The following is an 18,867-nucleotide window of genomic DNA, read 5'->3' as shown; positions in this document are numbered from 1 at the left end:
GAGCCTTGCCTGTCCTGATCGCTACTCTATTACAGATTTCTAGAACAGAGCCAGGTGCAGGCTAATAGCTCACTCTTTGTCAAATAAGAAATTAGTGCTGTTCTGGCCAGGCGTGGTGGCTCAAGCCTGTAATCCCAGCACTTTGGGAGGCCGAGACAAGTGGATCACGAGGTCAGGAGATTGAAACCATCCTGGCTAACACGGTGAAACCCCGTCTCTACTAAAAAATACAAAAAAATTAGCCGGGCGAGATGGCGGGCGCCTGTAGTCCCAGCTACTCGGGAGGCTGAGGCAGGAGAATGGCGTAAACCCGGGAGGCGGAGCTTGCAGTGAGCCAAGATCGCGCCACTGCACTCCAGCCTGGGCGACAGAGCGAGACTCCGTCTCAAAAAAAAAAAAAAAAAAAGAAATTAGTGCTGTTCAAGGTCAGGAGATCGAGACCATCCTAGCTAATATGGTGAAACCCCATCTCTACTAAAAAATACAAAAAAATTAGCTAGGCGTGGTGGCAGGCACCTGTAGTCCCAGCTACTCAGGAGGCTGAGGCAGGAGAATGGAGTGAACCTGGGAGGCCGAGCTTGCAGTGAGCCGAGATTGCGCCACTGCACTTCAGCCTGGGTGACACAGCGAGACTCCGTCTCAAAAAAAAAAAAAAAAGAAAAGAAATGAGTGCTGTTATTTACTTTTATGTTCTGTGTTGCATCTGACACACAACTTCACAGACAAATGGCAGGTGAACTAAAGAACTGACCTGGGGGTGGTTCTGGGTGGGCATGTGTAACAAAAAAGATGAACCCCCACCTGGAATCACCTGGTAGGTCCTGAGCAGCCCCGGGGCAGCACGGCTCAACACAGAAGGACAGACAGGTTTGGAGAAGGCCTGTGTTTCCTTTTCCTTTTTTTTTTTTTTTTTTTGAGACGGAGTCTCACTCTGTTGCCCAGGCTCACTGCAGCCGCTTGAACCTCTTGGGTTCAAGCGATTTTCCTGCCTCAGCCTCCCAAGTAGCTTGGACTACAGGTGTGTGCCTCTACACCCAGCTAATTTTTGTATTTTTTGTAAAGACAGGGTTTCACCATGTTGGCCAGGATGGTCTCAAACTCCTGACCTCAAGTGATTTGCCGACCTCGGCCTCCTGAAGTGCTGGGATTACAGGCGTGAGCCACTGCACCCGGCCTAATTTTTGTATTTTTTATACAGACGGGGTTTAGCCATATTGGCCAGAATGGTCTCGAACTCCTGACCTCAAGTGATTTGCCCGCCTCAGCCTCCCAAAGTGCTGGGACTACAGCTATGAACTATGGCACCCAGCCTGCTTTTCTGAGCAATACCATGCCTCCCACTGCCACTGCTGCCTTCCCCGGTACCTCTTAGGCACTCTCCTGGCCTCTGCTATTTTGCAGCTTTTCATATCACAGATGCCACTTGGGACCAGTGTTTAAGACTCCCAGTCAGACCACGGCCAAGCCAGGGTCCCCGCTGACTACACTTCAGCTTGCCCCGCCCTCTGATGCAAGGGAGTCAGGACTTAAGGGACTGGCCTTACTCAGCTGTATGCCTGCCTCAGACCAGGGAAGGGCTGTGGGGAGCAGCTGGGGCTGAAGTCAGAGGGGGAAGAGTATAGGGAAGAGGCCCAGGCAGGCCAAGTGACCATCTTAGGAGAAGGTCTGGAGGCTTGGTTCTAAGAAGAGCCTCCTTGGTGTGCCCGGAGCTCCAACCAGCTCCCCAGGTGTCCTGGAAGCCACAGTCTGTGGAAGGGGTAGGAGTGAGAGTGGAAGTGGTGGGAGGAGGAAGGAAAATCAGTTCTATTGGGCACCTGGGCTTCACGGACCTCCCCTCCCCCAGGGAAACAGAAATGGACAGGTCACCTGTTCATGCCACACAGCTGGGGTCTAGCCCCCACGGGGCAGCAGGAAACACAGACAGGATAGAACACCACCCAGAGAGGCAGGGTGATAGCAACAGAGGGGACCATGGAGGCAGGGTGATAGTAAGAGAAGGACCCCTGGCTTTGAAGCCTCATACATTGAGAGGAAGGCCCCCTCTCCAAACAGATGAGGGGACATTTCATGCCACAGATATCAGGTTGCTACACAAGTAATTGCAGTTTTGCCATTGAAAGTAATGGTGGCCAGTTGCGGTGGCTCATGCCCGTAATTCCTATACTTTGGGAGGCCAAGGCCAGCGAATTACCTGAGGTCGGGAGTTCAAGAACAGCCTGGCCAACACAGTGAAACCCCATCTCTACCAAACACACACACACACACACACACACAAAAATTAGCTGTGCGTAATAGCACATGCCTGTAATCCCAGCTAGTTGGGAGGCTGGGGCATGAGAACTGCTTGAACCCAGGAGGTGGAGGTTGCAGTGATCCAAGATCGTGCCGCTGCACTCCAGCCTGGGAGACAGAGCAAGACACTGTCTCAAAAAAAAAAAAAAGAGAGAGAGAGAAGAAAAAAAGAAAGGAAGTAGTGGCAAAAAAAAAAAAAAGAAAGAAAGAAAGAAATGGCAAAAACCACAATTAGTAGGCTGGGTGTGGTGGCTCACGCCTGTAATCCCAGCACTTTGGGAGTCCGAGGCGGGCAAATCACGAGGTCAGGAGTTTGAGACCAGCCTGGCCAACATAGTGAAACCTCATCGCTACTAAAAATACAAAAAATTAGCCAGGCATGGTGGCGGGCACCTGTAGTCCAACTACTTGGGAGACTGAGGCAGGAGAATCGCTTGAACCTGGGAGGCAGAGGTTGCGGTGAGCCGAGATCGTGCCATCCAGCCAGGGCAACAAGAACAAAAAACTCCATCTCAAAATAAAATAAAATAAAATAAATAACACAATTGGTTTGTACCAAACTAATAAATTCCAGCCAATAAGTGACAAATAAATGACAAAATTAGGCCACCTCCACGCTGCAGCCCCTGATAAACTAAAGGAGCTACGTGTTGAGCACCAATGGCTGCTGATATCATAGATAGGGAGGGAAAGAGAGAGAGAAAAAGAGAGAGAGAGAGAGATGACCCAACATTACATGCCTCCTGATGGAAGAACGAAGCACCAATGACGAAGCGTCCTGCCAGAAACCATGGATGAATGAATGAATGAATGAATGAATGAAGAGTATGCAATAGCAGGGGAGGTACCTTGAATCTGGTCAACCATCTACATCCGACTACCAGTTTACAGAACTACAGAAAAAGAAGAACATGTTAGACAGCTCCAAGAGTATGGCATTGGCAGATCCACACAGGGGAAAACTCTGCAGGTCAACAACTCAACAGGTCAACTCCACGAACAACCCGGAGGAGTTGAAGGAGATGTAGGGAGAATCCAGAGAGTGAAGGAGACTTAAAATGCAGCTCAACCAGGCCAGGTGCCGTGGCTCATGCCTGTAATCCCAGCACTTTGGGAGGCTGAGGCAGGAGGATCATCTGAGGTTGGGAGTTTGAGACCAGCCTGACCAACACAGAGAAACTCGGTCAGGAAGAAAATGACTTTATACCTTTTCTTTCCTTCACCACAGAACCCTTTCTTCAAACAGAAGCTTTGATGACAGTCAAATACACGTAAATAAAAACAAAACAAGCAGCTCAGGCTGATGCAGGAGGTGGGTGCGGGGTGCTCAGAATTCAGACCTAGATCCCTGGGGTTTCCCTTTGAAATTCACTGGGTTGGGGCATTTTTGGGTCCTTTCCCAGGGGCAAAGCACTGAGTTTTAGTTCCTGAATACTCGGATCACTTCCCTTAAATGTATAAAGTGGGCAGGAGCAGGGGCAGTGGGGGCAGAGGAAGAGACAGGGGCCACCAGTCCCTTTTGGCCTGAGCTGAGAGATGAAGAATGAGTCCTCCAGCTTCCCGGTCTGATCTGTCACAGGGGCAAAGGGAACCGGGCATACGGGCTGAGTCTCTAAGCAAGAGGTTCGGCACTGGGGAGGAGGCGGGTGGCCAAAAGGGACGGAGAGGACAGATAAGTGCCAAGAATGGAATGCGGCCCTCCCAGCCTTTAGGAGCAGCCATCCCTGGAGCAGCTGACCGGGACAAGCGGCCCTTCAGACTCGCAAGGGATCCACACTGCTGGGGCTCTCGGGTTCCTGAAGTCAGTGGGTTACAGGAGAAATTTTCCACATGGGGCAGTGCCTGGAGTTCCTAGGCAGGCCAGCAGCCTCCCTCCCTCCACCGCCCACCCACCCCAGGCTCATCGGTGCTCTGGCTCCCGGGCTGCACACACATCCAACAGGTTCCAGCTGCGGAAATTAATCCATGGCCCCGTGGCCCCTGCTTTGAAGGCTCCATCCGTCAGCTCCTAGAGCCTCGGGCTCAGGGCCAGGACGAGGCTGCTGAAAGTCATCTTGAAGGCTAATGTGAAACATACACAGGCGTGACCCCAAACTCCCCCGAGCCCCGCTCTTCCGAGAGCGCACAGAACTGTTCCACATCACAGTTCTGGAACCTTCTCCAGCATCCTCACATTTCTGGACTGGTTTTTTTTTGTTGTTGTTGTTGTTTGAGACGGAGTCTCGCTCCATCGCCCAGGCTGGAGTGCGGTGGCCGGATCTCAGCTCACTGCAAGCTCCGCCTCCCGGGTTCCCGCCATTCTCCTGCCTCAGCCTCCCGATTAGCTGGGACTACAGGCGCCCGCCACCTCGCCCGCCACCTCGCCCGGCTAGGTTTTTTTTTTTTTTTTGTATTTTTTAGTAGAGACGGGGTTTCACCGGGTTAGCCAGGATGGTCTCGATCTCCTGACCTTGTGATCCGCCCGTTTTATATTTTGTTCCTCATCCATGTCACAGAGGCACCACTGATTAGCAAGAGCACTGCTCAGAGGTTCAAATCCGACTCTGCTCTACTGTTTTGAAACAGCAGTGAGGCCTGAGTTCGTGATTCACCCGCCTTGGCCTCCCAAAGTGCTGGGGTTACAGGGGTGCGCCACCTCGCCTGGTCCCTCTCCCTGCATTTCTATCTGTCCTGGCAATTGGATGTCTCCCCTACCTGCCGGTCTGGCCTTGACCTCCCAGACCTCTCTCCTGAGATCCAACTCAATGTGCCCTGAACCACACCCATCTATACGCACCCCCCGAGTTGCTTTTCTTCAGGGGGTCTATCAGAAGCATTGTGTTCCCCTAATCACTGAAATTCAAACCCATGTGACTCTGATGTGCCAAGTACTATCTGAGCAACTCAAAAATCATTTGTCTCCAGGCCTCAGCTTTTCCCATTTGTGAAATGGGAAAGCAGGACTGGAAGAACTCTAAGACTCCTTCCCGAGCTTAAAATGGAAAAACTCTATGATTTTAAACCAACTTAAGGCTGGACGCGGTGGTTCACACCTGTAATCCCAACATTTTGGGAGGCTGAGGTGGGCAGATCACCTGAGGTCAGGCGTTCAAGACCAGCCTGGCCAACATGGCAAAACCCCGTCTCTACTAAAAGTACAAAAATTAGCCGGGCGTGGTGGCGCGAGCCTGTAATCCCAGCTCTCAGGAGGCTGAGGCAGGAGAAGCTTGAACCCGGATGGCAGAGGTTGCAGTGAGCCGAGATCGAGCCACTGCTCTCTAGCCTGGGTGACTTTTTTTCTGTGACTCCATCTTGGGGGTGGGCGGCGGGGGGAACTTAAAAAAGGTCTGGCCGGCACAGTGGCTCACGCCTGTAATCCCAGCACTTTGGGAGGCCAAGGAGAACAGATCACCTGAGGTCAGGAGTTTGAGACCAGCCTGGCCAACATGGCGAAACCCCATCTCTACTAAAAATACAAAAATTAGCTGGATGTGGTGGTGCAAGCCTGTAAACCCAGCTACTTAGGAGGCTAAGCCAGGAGAATCGCTTAAACCTGGGAGGCGGAGGTTGCAGTGAGCCGAGATGGGGCCACTGTACTCCAGCCTGAGCAACAGAGTGAGACTCTGTCTCAAAACAAAGGGACAAGTCAGCCAGCTTTGATTTCCAAGGGGTGAGAACTTAGTTTTTCTCCAAAACACGGTCCATCAAGGGCAAGATCCACAGCTCGTGACTAGCATCAGGCCAGACACAATACAGACAACCCAGTAAATCTATAAGGGAAGAAAGGCATGGAGGAGGAGGAGGAGGAGGAGGACGACCTGGAAAAATGAACACCTAATTCATATGACTATTGAGGAGAACAAAGTGAAGCCCTATGGCACATATGCGACAAAAGATAGGTGATTATTAGTATAATTGCATGAATACCGGATGAAGTCATTTGTCATGAAGATTCAAGCAAAAGGCCAAAGAAAGCATCAGTTGCCTTGAATTCTCTCATTGGAGAGAAATCCAATAAAGTCATAATATGCGGGCCCTGGTGCAATGGCTCTCGCCTATAATCCCAGCTACTTGGAAGGCTAAGCTGGGTGGGTCGCTTGGGCCCATGAGATTGCAAGCAGCCTGGGCAACATAGCAAGACTCATCTCTACAAAAAATAAAAAATAAAAACAATTAGCCATGCATGCGCATAGTCCCGGCTACTAGGGAGGGTAAGGCGGGAGGACCACTTGAACCCAGAAGGTCAAGTCTGCAGCGAGCTATGATCATGACACTGCACTGCAGCATGGGCGACAGAGTGAGATGCTGTCTCAAAAAAAAAAAAAAAGGGCCGGGTTCGGTGGCTCACGCCTGTAATCCCGGCAGTTTCGGAGGCAGAGGTGGGCAGATCACCTGAGGTCAGGAGTTTTGAGACCAGCCTGGCCAACGTGGTGAAACCCCGTCTTTACTAAAAATACAAAAAGTAGCTAACCCCAGCTACTTGGGAGGCTGAGGCAGGAGAATCACCTGAACCCAGGAGGCAGAAGTTGCAGTGAGCCCAGATCACACCACTGCACTTCATACTGGGCAACAGAGTGAGACTCTATCTCAAAAAAAAAAAAAATTAAAAAAAAGACAAACCTAGACAACATAAGGAAATCCTGCTTCTACAAAGCATTTAAAAATGATCTGGGCATGGTGGCGCACCTGTAGTCCCAGCTACTTGGGAGGTTAAGGTGGGAAAATCACTTGAGGCCAGGAGGTTGAGGCAGCAGTGAGCTATAATCACACAACTAGACTCCAGCCTCGGCAACAGAGCAGGACCCCCCACAACAAAGAGTATGCTGTGGAGGTCCCAACCAGTGCAACAAAACAAGGAAATATATTAAAAGGCATAAAGAGGCCGGGCCCTGTGGCTCAAGCCTGTAATCCCAGCACTTTGGGAAGCCAAAGCAGGTGGATCACGAGGTCAGGAGATCGAGACCATCCTGGCTAACACGGGGAAACCCCGTCTCTACTAAAAGTACAAAAAAATTGCCGGGCGTGGTGACATATGCCTGCAGTCCCAGCTACTCAGGAGGCTGAGGCAGGAGAATGGCATGAACCCGGGAGGCGGAGCTTGCAGTGAGCCAAGATCGCGCCACTGCACTCCAGCCTGGGTGACAGAGCGAGACTCTGTCTCAAAAAACATATAAAATAACATAAAATAAATTTTTTAAAAAGGCATAAAGATTGGAAAGAAGAAACAAACTGCTATTGTTAATAGACGGTATAATTGCTTAACTTAAAATAGCACCCCCCCCAAAAATCAAATACCTAGGAATGAACCTAAGAAGATATGCAAGTCTTCCACAAAAACCCTACAAATCAAGGGAACAGTATACCACATTCACTGAATAGAAAACTCAGTATGATAAAAAGTTCCCCAGTTAATCCACAGAATCAACAAGATTCCAATCAAAATTACAGCAACCTTTAAAGAAACATGGACAAGGTGATTTTAAGATTCATATGGAAACACAAAGGGTCAAGGCAATCTCTCTTTTTTTTTTTTTTCTTTTTCTTATTTTTTTGAGACACGATCCCTCTCTGTCGCCCAGGCTGGAGTACAGTGGCGTGATCTCGCCTCACTGCTGCCTCCGCCTCTGGGATTCAAGCAATTCTCCTGCTTCAGCTGGGTAGGAAGTAGCTGGGATTACAGGCGCGCACCACCACACCCAGCTAATTTTTGTATTTTTTTCTTTTTTTTTTTTTTTTTTTGAGACGGAGTCTCGCTCTGTCGCCCAGGCTGGAGTGCAGTGGCTGGATCTCAGCTCACTGTAAGCTCCGCCTCCCAGGTTTACGCCATTCTCCTGCCTCAGCCTCCCCAGTAGCTAGGACTACAGGCGCCCGCCACCTCGCCCGGCTAGTTTTTTGTCTTTTTTAGTAGAGACGGGGTTTCGCCGTGTTAGCTAGGTTGGTCTCGATCTCCTGACCTCGCGATCCACCCGTCTCGGCCTCCCAAAGTGCTGGGATTACAGGCTTGAGCCACCGCGCCCGGCCAATTTTTGTATTTTTTTCTAAAGACGGGGTTTCATCATGTTACCCACATTGGTCTCAAACTCCTAGACTCAAGTGATCCTCCCTCCTAGGCCTCCCAAAGTGCTGGTATTATGGGTTTAAGCCACACTGTGCCCGGCCCGAAAAGGAAATCTTGACAAAGAACAAAGCTGAAGAACTTACCACATAGTGAGCCCTATCATGAAGCTGGTTAAGACAGTGTGGTACTGGCTTCGTAATGGACACACCAGCCAGGAAGTGACCCACACAAATGGAGTCACCTCTTTTATGACAAAACAAGACTTCATTGCCAAAGGGGAGAGGATTTTTTTTTTTTAAGACAGAGTTTCACTCTTGTTGCCCAGGATGTAATGCAATGGTGTGATCTCAGCGGACCGCAACCTCCACCTCCTGGGTTCAAGTGTTTCTCCTGACTCAGCCTTCCTCAGTAGCTGGGATTACAGGCATGCGCCACCACGCCCAGCTAATTTTGTATTTTTAGTAGAGACGGGGTTTCTCCACATTAGTCAGGCTGGTCTCAAACTCCCAACCTCAAGTGATCTGCCCACCTTGGCCTCCCAAAGTGCTAGGATTACACATGTGAGCCACCGCGCCTGGCCAAGAGGATTTTTTTTCTTTTTTCTGAGATGGAGTCTCGCTCTGTCACCCAGGCTGGAGTGCAATGGTGCGATCTCGGCTCACTGCAACCTCCGCCCCCCGGGTTCAAGCAATTCTCCTGCCTTAGCCTCCCAAGTAGCTAGGATTACAGGCACCTGCCACCACAGTCAGCTTATTTTTTGCATTCTTAGTAGAGACAGGGTTTCACCATGTTGGCCAGGCTGGTCTCGAACTCCTGACCTCAGGTGATCTGCCCACCTTGGCTTCCCAAAGTGCTAGGATTACAGGTGTGAGCCACCGTACCTAGTCAGGAATTTTTTTTTTTTTTTTTTTTTTTTTGAGACAGTCTTGCTCTCTCGCCCAGGCTGAAGTGCAGTGGTACAATCTCGGCTCACCGCAAGCTCCGCCTCCTGGGTTCACGCCATCCTCCCTGCCCCAGCCTCCCGAGTAAGTGGGACTACAGGCGCCCGCCACCAAGCCTGGGTAATTTTTTGTATTTTTAGTAGAGATGGGGTTTCACCGTGTTAGCCAAGATGGTTTGATCCTCTGACCTTCTGATCCGCCTGCCTCAACCTCCCAAAGTGCTGGGATTACAGGTGTGAGCCACCGCACTGGGCCCAGGATTTTTTTTTTTTTTTTTTTTTTTGAGATGGAGTCTTGCTGTGTCGCCCAGGCTGGAGTGCAGTGGCGCGATCTCGGCTCACTGCAAGCTCCGCCTCCCGGGTTCACGCCATTCTCCCGCCTCAGCCTCCGAGTAGCTGGGACTACAGGCGCCCGCCACCACGCCCGACTAGTTTTTTGTATTTTTAGTAGAGACGGGGTTTCACCATGTTAGCCAGGATGGTCTTGATCTCCTGACCTCGTGATCCACCCGCCTCGGCCTCCCAAAGTGCTGGGATTACAGGCTTGAGCCACGGCGCCCGGCTGATTTTTTTTTTTTTTTAATAATAATAGTGCTGGGTCAACTGGACATCCATATGGCAAAAAAGGGGAGACCTTGACCTCATCTTCCACCAGACAGAAAAAATCTATTCCAGATGAACTATAGATCAAAATATGATCGTTCAAACAATAACGCTTTTTGAGAAAAACGTGAATATCTTCATGACCTTAGAGTAGGCAAAATTTTCTTAAGCAAGACACAGAAAGAATTAATGCAACAAGCAGCGCTAAATAGTCTGTGTTAAGATTAAGAACTTCTAGGCGAGGCGCAGTGGCTTACACCTATAATCCCAACACTTTGGGAGGCTGAGGCGGGAGGATCACAAGGTCAGGAGTTCAAGACCAGCCTGGCCAACATGGTGAATCGCCATCTCTACTCAAAATACAAAAATTGGTTGGGCGCAGTGGCTCACGCTTGTAATCCCAGCAATCTGGGAAGCTGAGGCAGGCAGATCACCTGAGGCCAGGAGTTCGAGACCATTCTGGCCAATGTGGTAAAACCCTGTCTCTACTTAAAGTATAAAAATTAGCTGGGCATGGTGGCAGGCGTCTGTAATCCCAGCTACTCGGGAGGCTGAGGCAGGAGAATCACTTGAACCAGGAGGCGGAGGTTGCAGTGAGCCGAGATCACGCCATTGCACTCCAGCCTGGACAAGAGCGAAATTCCATCTCAAAAATAAACATACAAATAAAAATTAGCCACGCATGGTGGTAGGTGCCTGTAATCCCAGCTATTCAGAAGGCTGAGGCAGGAGAATCGCTTGAATCCAAGAGGCAGAGGTTGCAGTGAGACAAGATCACGCCACTGCACTCCAGCCTGGGCTACAGAGCAAGACTCTGTCCCGAAAAAAACAAACAAAATAAAACTTCTGCTCATTCAAAGACACCTTTTTAGAAAGGTGAAAACACAACCCACAAAGTGGGAGTTATTGGGTTTTTTGTTTGTTTTTCTTTTTTGAGACGGAGGCTTGGCCGGGCGCGGTGGCTCAAGCCTGTAATCCCAGCACTTTGGGAGGCCAAGACGGGCGGATCACGAGGTCAGGAGATCGAGACCATCCTGGCTAACACGGTGAAACCCCGCCTCTACTAAAAATACAAAAAACTAGCCGGGCAAGGTGGCGGACGCCTGTAGTCCCAGCTACTCGGGAGGCTGAGGCAGGAGAATGGTGTAAACCCGGGAGGCGGAGCTTGCAGTGAGCTGAGATCCAGCCACTGCACTCCAGCCTGGGAGACAGAGCCAGACTCCGTCTCAAAAAAAAAAAAAAAAAAAAAAGAGACGGAGGCTTGTTCTGTCACCCAGGCTGGATGCAGTGGTGCAATCTCAGCTCATTGCAACCTCCACCTCCCAGGTTCAGGTGATTCTCCTGCCTCAGCCTCCTGAGTAGCTGGGATTACAGGTACGAGCCACCACGCTTGGCCTCTCATTTTCGTATTTTTAGTAGAGATGAGGTTTTTGTATTTTTAATAGAGATGAGGTTTGGCCAGGCTGGTCTCAAACTCCTGACCTCTGGTAATCTGCCCACCTCAGCCTCCCAAAGTGTTAGGATTATAGGCATGAGCCACCACCCCCTTCCTGGGAATATATATATATATATATATATATATATATATATATATATATCTGACAAAAGACTCACATCCACAATATATAAAGAACTCTTACATTACAGTCTCAATTGTGTCCACCTATAAAATGTATATATTAATATGCTGAAGTCCTCACCCCCAGCACCTCAGAATGTGACCATATTTGGAGATAGGGTCTTTAAAAAGGTAATTAAGTGAAAATGACATCTTTAGGGTGAGCCCTCATCTAATATGACTGGTGTCCTTAGAAGAAGAGTTTAGGGGCTGGGCACCATGGCTCACGCATGCAATTGCAGCACTTTGCGATGGCGAGGCAGGAGGATCACTTGAGCCCAGGAGTTTGAGAACAGTCTGGGCAACAAAGCGAGACCCGTCTCTACAAAAAAGGAGAAGAGTTTAGGACAGACGTGCAAATGGAAAACCACATGAGGGCAGAGAGAAGACAGCCATCTACAAGCCAAGGAGAGAGGCCTTCAACTAAAACACACCTGCTGCCACCTTGATCTCAGATTTCTTATTTCTTGCCTCCAAAATTGTAAGAAAATACATTTCTTTTTTTTCTTTTCCTTTTTTTTTGAGATGGAGTCTCACTGCGTCACCCAGGATGGAGTGTAGTGGTGTAATCTCAGCTCACTGTAACCTCCACCTCCCGGGTTCAAGCAATTCTCCTGCCTCAGCCTCAGGAGCAGCTGGGATTACAGGTGCGCACCACCATTCCCGGCTAATTTTTGTATTTTTAGTAGACACTGAGTTTCGCCATGTTGGCCAGGCTGACCTGGAACTTTTGACCTCAGGTGATCCGCCCACCTCAGCCTCCCAAAGTGCTGGGATTACAGGCATGAATCACTGCACCCGGCCTAAGAAAATAAATTGTTCTTGAAGCCCCCATCTGTTGTACTTTGTTATGGCAGCTCAAGCAAACAAATACACCTTACAATTAATAAGAGACAACCCTTTGAAACAATGGAGAAAAGACCTGATGAGACATTCAGAGGATATCCAATCATGAAACTAAGGCCAGGTGCAGTGGCTCACACCTGTAACCCCAGTACTTTGGGAGGTCGAAGCGGGAGAATTGCTTGAGCCCAGAAGCTTGAGACCAGCCTGGGCAACATGGTGAAATCTCATCTCTATGAAAAATACAAAAGTATGGTGGCGGGCGCCTCTAATTCCAGCTAATCGGGAGGCTGAGGCAGGAGAAACGTTTGAACTCAGGAAGCAGAGGTTGCAGTGAGCCACGATGGTGCCACTGCACTCCAGCCTGGGCAAGAAGAGTGAAACTCATTCTCAAAACATCAAAAAAAACAAACAAAACACACACACACAAACACACAAAAAGAAATCTACAAATATACACAACAAACAATATAGATGAATTGTATAAACACAAAGCTAAGCAAAAGAAGCCAAAAATTGGCTGGGCGCGGTGGCTCAAGCCTGTAATCCCAGCACTTTGGGAGGCTGAGACGGGCGGATCACGAGGTCAGGAGATCGAGACCATCCTGGCTAACACGGTGAAAACCCGTCTCTACTAAAAAATACAAAAAAAACTAGCCGGGCGAGGTGGTGGGCGCCTGTAGTCCCAGCTACTCAGGAGGCTGAGGCAGGAGAATGGCATAAACCCGGGAGGCGGAGGTTGCAGTGAGCTGAGATCCGGCCACTGCACTCCAGCCCCGGCGACAGAGCAAGACTCCGTCTCAAAAAATAAAAATAAATAAATAAAGAAAGAAAGAAAGAAGCCAAAAACTAAAGAAGACATCCTCCACGATTTTACTGGCATAAAATGTGAAAACAGGCAAAACTCATCCATGGGGCTAGAAGTCAAGTTCACTAGCAGTGGAGGGTGGAGACTAGATGGGCAGATGCAGAGGATTCTGGGTACTGGTTACCCTGATGTGTTCAGTTTGTTAAAATTAATCGAGCTACGTGGTTACCATATGTGCACTTTTCTGTATGTATATTATACTTCAATGAATGGGTTTTTTTTTAAGGGTACAGTGTTACAGAAATGGAAACTGCCTTTTTGGAAAAAAAAAAAAAAGGCTTGGAGCTTAGAACAGACCGCTGATGGAGAAAAGCCTAATTTTAAGACATTAGAGAAGAGTCTGCAGCCCCAAGTTGTGGCCTGAACACCTGGCAGTACACAAGTGCCTTTCTCAAACAGCCACCTCCCATGGTGCAGCACCCAGGGCAAGGTAAGACGCTGGAAGACAGAGGCTACAAGACAGAGGCTGCGACCCCACCCCGCAATGACTGGGAGGGGAGGGCTGGCCCAGCCTTCCCCACACACTGCCCTCCAAAGCAGAACTCTCAGGTCTGTTAGGGCTTGTTTATGTCACCCAGCAACCCTAGAGAATCACTGCTTCCCCACTTTTAGTCCACGTGGTTCTGCTGGGCTGACCCCAGCCAGCAGCTCCAGTTTGGCTCAAGGCTGTGCTAAGACTGTCAGAGCCAATCCAGAGGCATTTAAGGGAACAACCGAGGGTTTGGGAACGACCCTGAGCTGGCAGGATAGACGCCTGAAGCTGCTGTGGGCCCCTTCTTCACCTACCCTCCCATGGGGAGAAGCCTGCCAAGAATGAAGCGGAAAGAGGGAGTCAAAGTGGGAAGCAGAAAGGAGAAACAGACTCAACTTCTCAAGATCATTTTGGAGCATCCAGACATAAATGTCCCTGGAGGTTACATGCTGAACTTACGACCTAAGCCTATGAATTCCCTTTTGCTTAGGACAGCTAGAGTTACATTTGTCACTTAGGTCACTTACAACAAATGTGCCCTATCACCACTCTCTGGAAGCCTGTGTGCAGCTCAGAGACCGAAATGGGCATAATTCCCCATGCCAACTGCAGTCAGCGGCCTCCCTCAGAGTCCAGAGCAGCTGTCCCTCTGCAAAGCACTTGACCAAAGCATCGCTCCATTTGACCATCACAGAAATACCAAGGGAGTGGGGCTGGATGACTGTTCCTGTTTTCTTTTTTCTTTTCTTTTCTTTTTTTTTTTTTTTTTGAGACAGGATCTCGCTCTGTTGCCCTGACAGAGTGCAGTGGAGTGCAGTGTTGTGATCTTGGCTCACTACAGCCTCAAACTCCTAGGCTCAAGTGATCTGTCCCACCTCAGCCTCCTGAGTAGCTGGGACTACCGACGCATGCCACCAAGCCCAACTAATTTTTGTGTTTTGGGGTTTTGTTTTGTTTTGTTTTGTTTTGTTTTTTGAGACAGAGTATCGCTCTTGTTGCCCAGGTTGGAGTGCAATGGCCAATCTCTGCTCACTGCAACCTCTGCCTCCAGGGTTCAGGCAATTCTCCTACCTCAGCCCCTCAACTAGCTGGGATCATAGGCACCCGCCACCATGCCTGGCTGATTTTTTTGTATTTTTAGTAGAGACAGAGTTTCACCATGTTAGCCAGGCTGTTCTCAAACTCTTGACTTCAGGTGATCCGTCCACCTTGGCCTCTGAAAGTGCTGGGATTACAACCATGAGCCACTGCACCTGGCCATTTTTGTGTTTTTTTGTAGAGACAAGGTTTTGCCATGCTCCCCAGGCTGGTCTTGAACTCCTGGCTTCAAGCGATTCTCCCACCTTGGCCTTCCAAAGTTCTGGAACTACAGGTGTGAGCCACTGCATCGAGCCTGCATATCTTTAACATGCTTTTGGGTCAATTATTCTGGCTGGATCATCTGACACATCTGACACACCAGCCGGCTGCTTTGATCCTACACAGACACCAGAGTTGGCGTCTGTAATAAACTTCAATCAGATGACCTCACTGCACAGCCACTAGTATGGCTATTGTCAAAGACAGACAAAAACAAGTGTTAGCAAGGATGTAGGGAAACCAGAACTCCCACACACTGCTTATGGGAGTGTAAAATGACACAGCTGCTTTGGTAAACAGTCTGGCAGTTCTTCAGTAAGTGAAACACAGTTACCACGTGATCCAGCAATTCTGCTCCTAAGGATATACCCAAGTGAAAATGTATGTTCAACAAAAAACTGTATGTGAATATTTTTAGCAACATTATTCATAACAGCCAAAAAGTAGAAACAACCAAAATGTCCATCAACAACTGTGGTCCAAAAACAAATGTTTTTGGATAAACAAAATGTAGTCTATCCATACAATGGAATATTATTCAGCCAAGAAAAAGAGTGAAGTGCTGTCTCATGCTACAACATGGATGAGCCTTGAAAACATGACGCCAAGTGAAAGGAGCCAGACACAAAGGATTGTGTGTTCTATGATTCCACTTGAATGAAATGTCCAGAATCAGCGACTTCATAGACACGCAAGGCAGATTAGTGGTCATGCTAATCTAAGAGCAATAGGGGAACTGAGAGATACAGGGTTTCTTTTTGGGGTGACAGAAATATTCTGGAATTGAGTAGGGATGGTTATACAGCATTGTGAATATACTAAAACCAATGACTTGCGCCTTTTCTTTTTTGGGAAAAGTCTCACTCAGGCTGCAGTGCAATGGTGCGATCTCAGCTCACTGGAACCTCTGCCTCCCAGGTTCAAGTGATTCTCCTGCCTCAGCCTCCCGAGTAGCTGGTATTACAGGAATGTGCCACCACGCCTGGTGATTTTTTGTATTTTTAGCAGAGAGGGGGTTAAATGTGGCCAGGTGCATGGTTCAAGACCAGCCTGGGCAACGTAGCAAGACCCCATCTCTACAAAAATAAATAACTGGGTGTGGTGGTACATGCCTGTGGTCCCAGCTATTCTCGAGGCTAAGACGGAAGGATCACTTAGGCCCAGGAGATGTAGGCTATGGTGTCATAATCATGCCGCTGCACTCTAGCTGGGACAGAAGCACGAGACTGGTCTCTAAAACATATAAATAAAATTAAACAAAAACGTTTCAAACCCATCCCAAGAAAATAATCAGATCACAGAGGTACTCCCTTCGCCCCACTTTAAAGCTTCCCAGTGGCTTCCCAACACACTAGAAGTGAAACCCAAATTCCCTACAGGGCCCTGGGAGGCCCTCACATCCCAGCTCCGGGGCCTCTGCCACCTCTTCTGCCGCTTTCTCACTCACTCACCCACTCACTCAGTTCCTCCACACTCCAAGTTTATCCCCACCTTCTGGGTGCCCTTGCTCTTCCTTCAGCCTAGAATGTCTTTTCCCACAGCTGATTCTCATCAGTCAGGTCTCTGTTCAAATGCCCCCCTTCATCCCAGAGAGGCCCTCCCTGACCACCCTGTCTAAAATGCAGCCCCACCACGTGCCATGCCATTATTCTGTTTATTTCTACATAGCCCTGTCACCATCAGAAAAGACATTTCATTTTATCACTATTATTTACTTTAGAGACAGGGTCCTGCTCTGTTGCCCAGGCTGGAGTGAAGTGATGCAATCATGGCCTGCAGGCAGGAACTCCTGGGCTCAAGCAATCCTCCGGTCACAGCCTCCCAAGTAGCTACAACTACAGGCACACACCACCACACCTGGCTAATTTTTTTTTTTTTTTTTTTGGAGACGGAGTCTCGCTCCATCGCCCAGGCTAGAGTGCAGTGGCACGATCTTGGCTTACCACAACCTCTGCCTCCCGGGTTCAAGCTATTCTCCTGCCTCAGCCACCCATATAGCTTGGACTACAGGCGCCCATCACCATGCCCGGCTAGTTTTTGCATTTTTAGTAGAGACGAGGTTTCACCATGTTGGCCAGGCTGGTCTCTAAATCTTGACCTTGTGATCCTCCCGCCTCAGCCTCCCAAAGTGCTGGGATTACAGGCATGAGCCACCACGCCCGGCCTAATTTATTTTTTTTTAAGAGATGGGGTCTCACTGTGTTGCCCAGGCTGGTCTCAAACTTCTGGCCTCAAGCAATCCTCCCGCCTCAGCCTCCCAAAGTACTAGGATTACAGGCATGAGCCACCGTGCCCAGCCAGATATATCATTGTAAACAGTTTACTTTTTTTTTTTTTTGAGACAGGGTCTCACTGTGTCACCCAGGCTGCAGTGCAGTGGCACGATCTCAGCTCATTGCAGCCTCTGCCTCCTAGACTCAACTGATCCTCTCACCTTGGCCTCCAGAGTGGCTGGGACTACAGGTACGCACCACCACACCCAGTTAATTTTTTGTAGAGACAGGGTTTCACCATGTTGCCTAGTCTGGTCTCAAATTATTGGGCTCAAGGAATCTGTCCGTCTCAGCCTCCCAAAGGGCTGGGATTACAGGCATGAGCCACCACCTCAGCCTACTGTTTACTTCTTGACTGCCTCTTGTACCCACCAAGAGGGCAGGGAACTTATCCATCCGTTCACAACTCTGACCTTGGCCACCAAGTAGCCAAAAAGTGTTTTTCTGGAAAGAATAGATTGATTGAACAACCGCCTGTAAGATCTGAAATGCCACCTACTACCTGGCCGAGCATGCAGAGTACTAAGTCATCAGCCACCTGCAGGTGCTCAGGGAGCTCATGTGCATTTGCTGAGCTCACAGTTCCAAGCCCTGCCCCAGGCCTGTCGAGAACCCCAAGGAAGCAGGAGGAACAGCCCCTCCCTTCGAAAGCCTGAAAGTCTATGAGGGATCATAAAGCACCCAGTGTTTACCCAGCAACCCACAAGCAAATGCGGAGGAGAGATCTCAGATTGCGTCGCTGACACCCAGGCTGGAGGCAGTGTCCAAATGGGCCTCATAAAACTGTGTACCGGCAAACGCCCTCTGATACAGCTTCTTATGACTTTGCAATCCTACCTGTTCTCCAGAATGAAACGGTTGCAGCTCACACCTGCTCCTGCCTCCTCGCATGGGGACTTTGTTTTCAGAGGCAGTTAAAAGTCTAAATGGGCAGGTGGTGACCGCCTCTTTCCCCTTCCCTACTTCAGCATCTCTGAGCCACACACACGGCAAGCGACTTACCCACCAGGAGTTTGACGTCTCGGACTGTGAAATCAGGGTCAGGCATCCTGGGGAAAGAGGAGCACAGACGTTTGGTGAGAGGCCAGAAACAACAGAGCTAGACTCTACCCTGGGCCCGGGGGGAAGCCATTTTTCCAAGAGAGGCCCTTTGCCCTCAGTTTGGGAACTCAAAGTGAGACCATCCAGAGGGAAGGAAATAGACCAGTTGATGCCTCCAGGGAGGGTCACCCCAGAACCACTGAGGCCCTTCCCTACCCTAAGAGGCAACTCAAACCTGAACCTCAGCAGAGGTTGGGACAATCACTGTCCACCCCATTTTTCCAGGGAAGCCGGAAGTGTGGGGTCAAAAGTAAAGGCCAGAGCTAGACATTCAAACGCCTGCTTTCTTTCAGGGTGGGTAGTCCTCTCTAGGTCTCTTTCTCCCTCTAGAAAATACTCTCCATAAGGAGTTGTATGCAAAGTGGGACGGACCCCTTTAAGTGCAGAGGGAATAAAAGACACGCATTGTACCAGTTCCAGGGATGTGGTAATACGGGCTACCATTCACTATTAATTAACCA

At 49.4% G+C, this 18,867-nt stretch overlaps 1 protein-coding gene across 9 annotated transcripts in view; it reads right to left on the bottom strand.

Moving 5' to 3' along the window:
• Positions 1–18,867, bottom strand: part of KDM2B (lysine demethylase 2B) — a 159,031-nt gene that overhangs the window by 134,366 nt on the left and 5,798 nt on the right. For all 9 annotated transcript variants that reach the window (XM_030939005.1, XM_030938999.1, XM_030938998.1 and 6 more), the window contains one exon: positions 18,308–18,354. In XM_030939005.1, coding sequence (XP_030794865.1) covers positions 18,308–18,354 — 47 coding nt within the window. The remainder of the gene's footprint in view (positions 1–18,307; positions 18,355–18,867) is intronic.

Source organism: Rhinopithecus roxellana, chromosome 10, assembly GCF_007565055.1.
Source record: "Rhinopithecus roxellana isolate Shanxi Qingling chromosome 10, ASM756505v1, whole genome shotgun sequence".
Lineage (NCBI taxonomy): Eukaryota > Metazoa > Chordata > Mammalia > Primates > Cercopithecidae > Rhinopithecus > Rhinopithecus roxellana.
The sequence above is the reverse complement of the archived record's forward strand: the minus strand, read 5'-3'. Positions and strand labels throughout refer to the sequence as shown.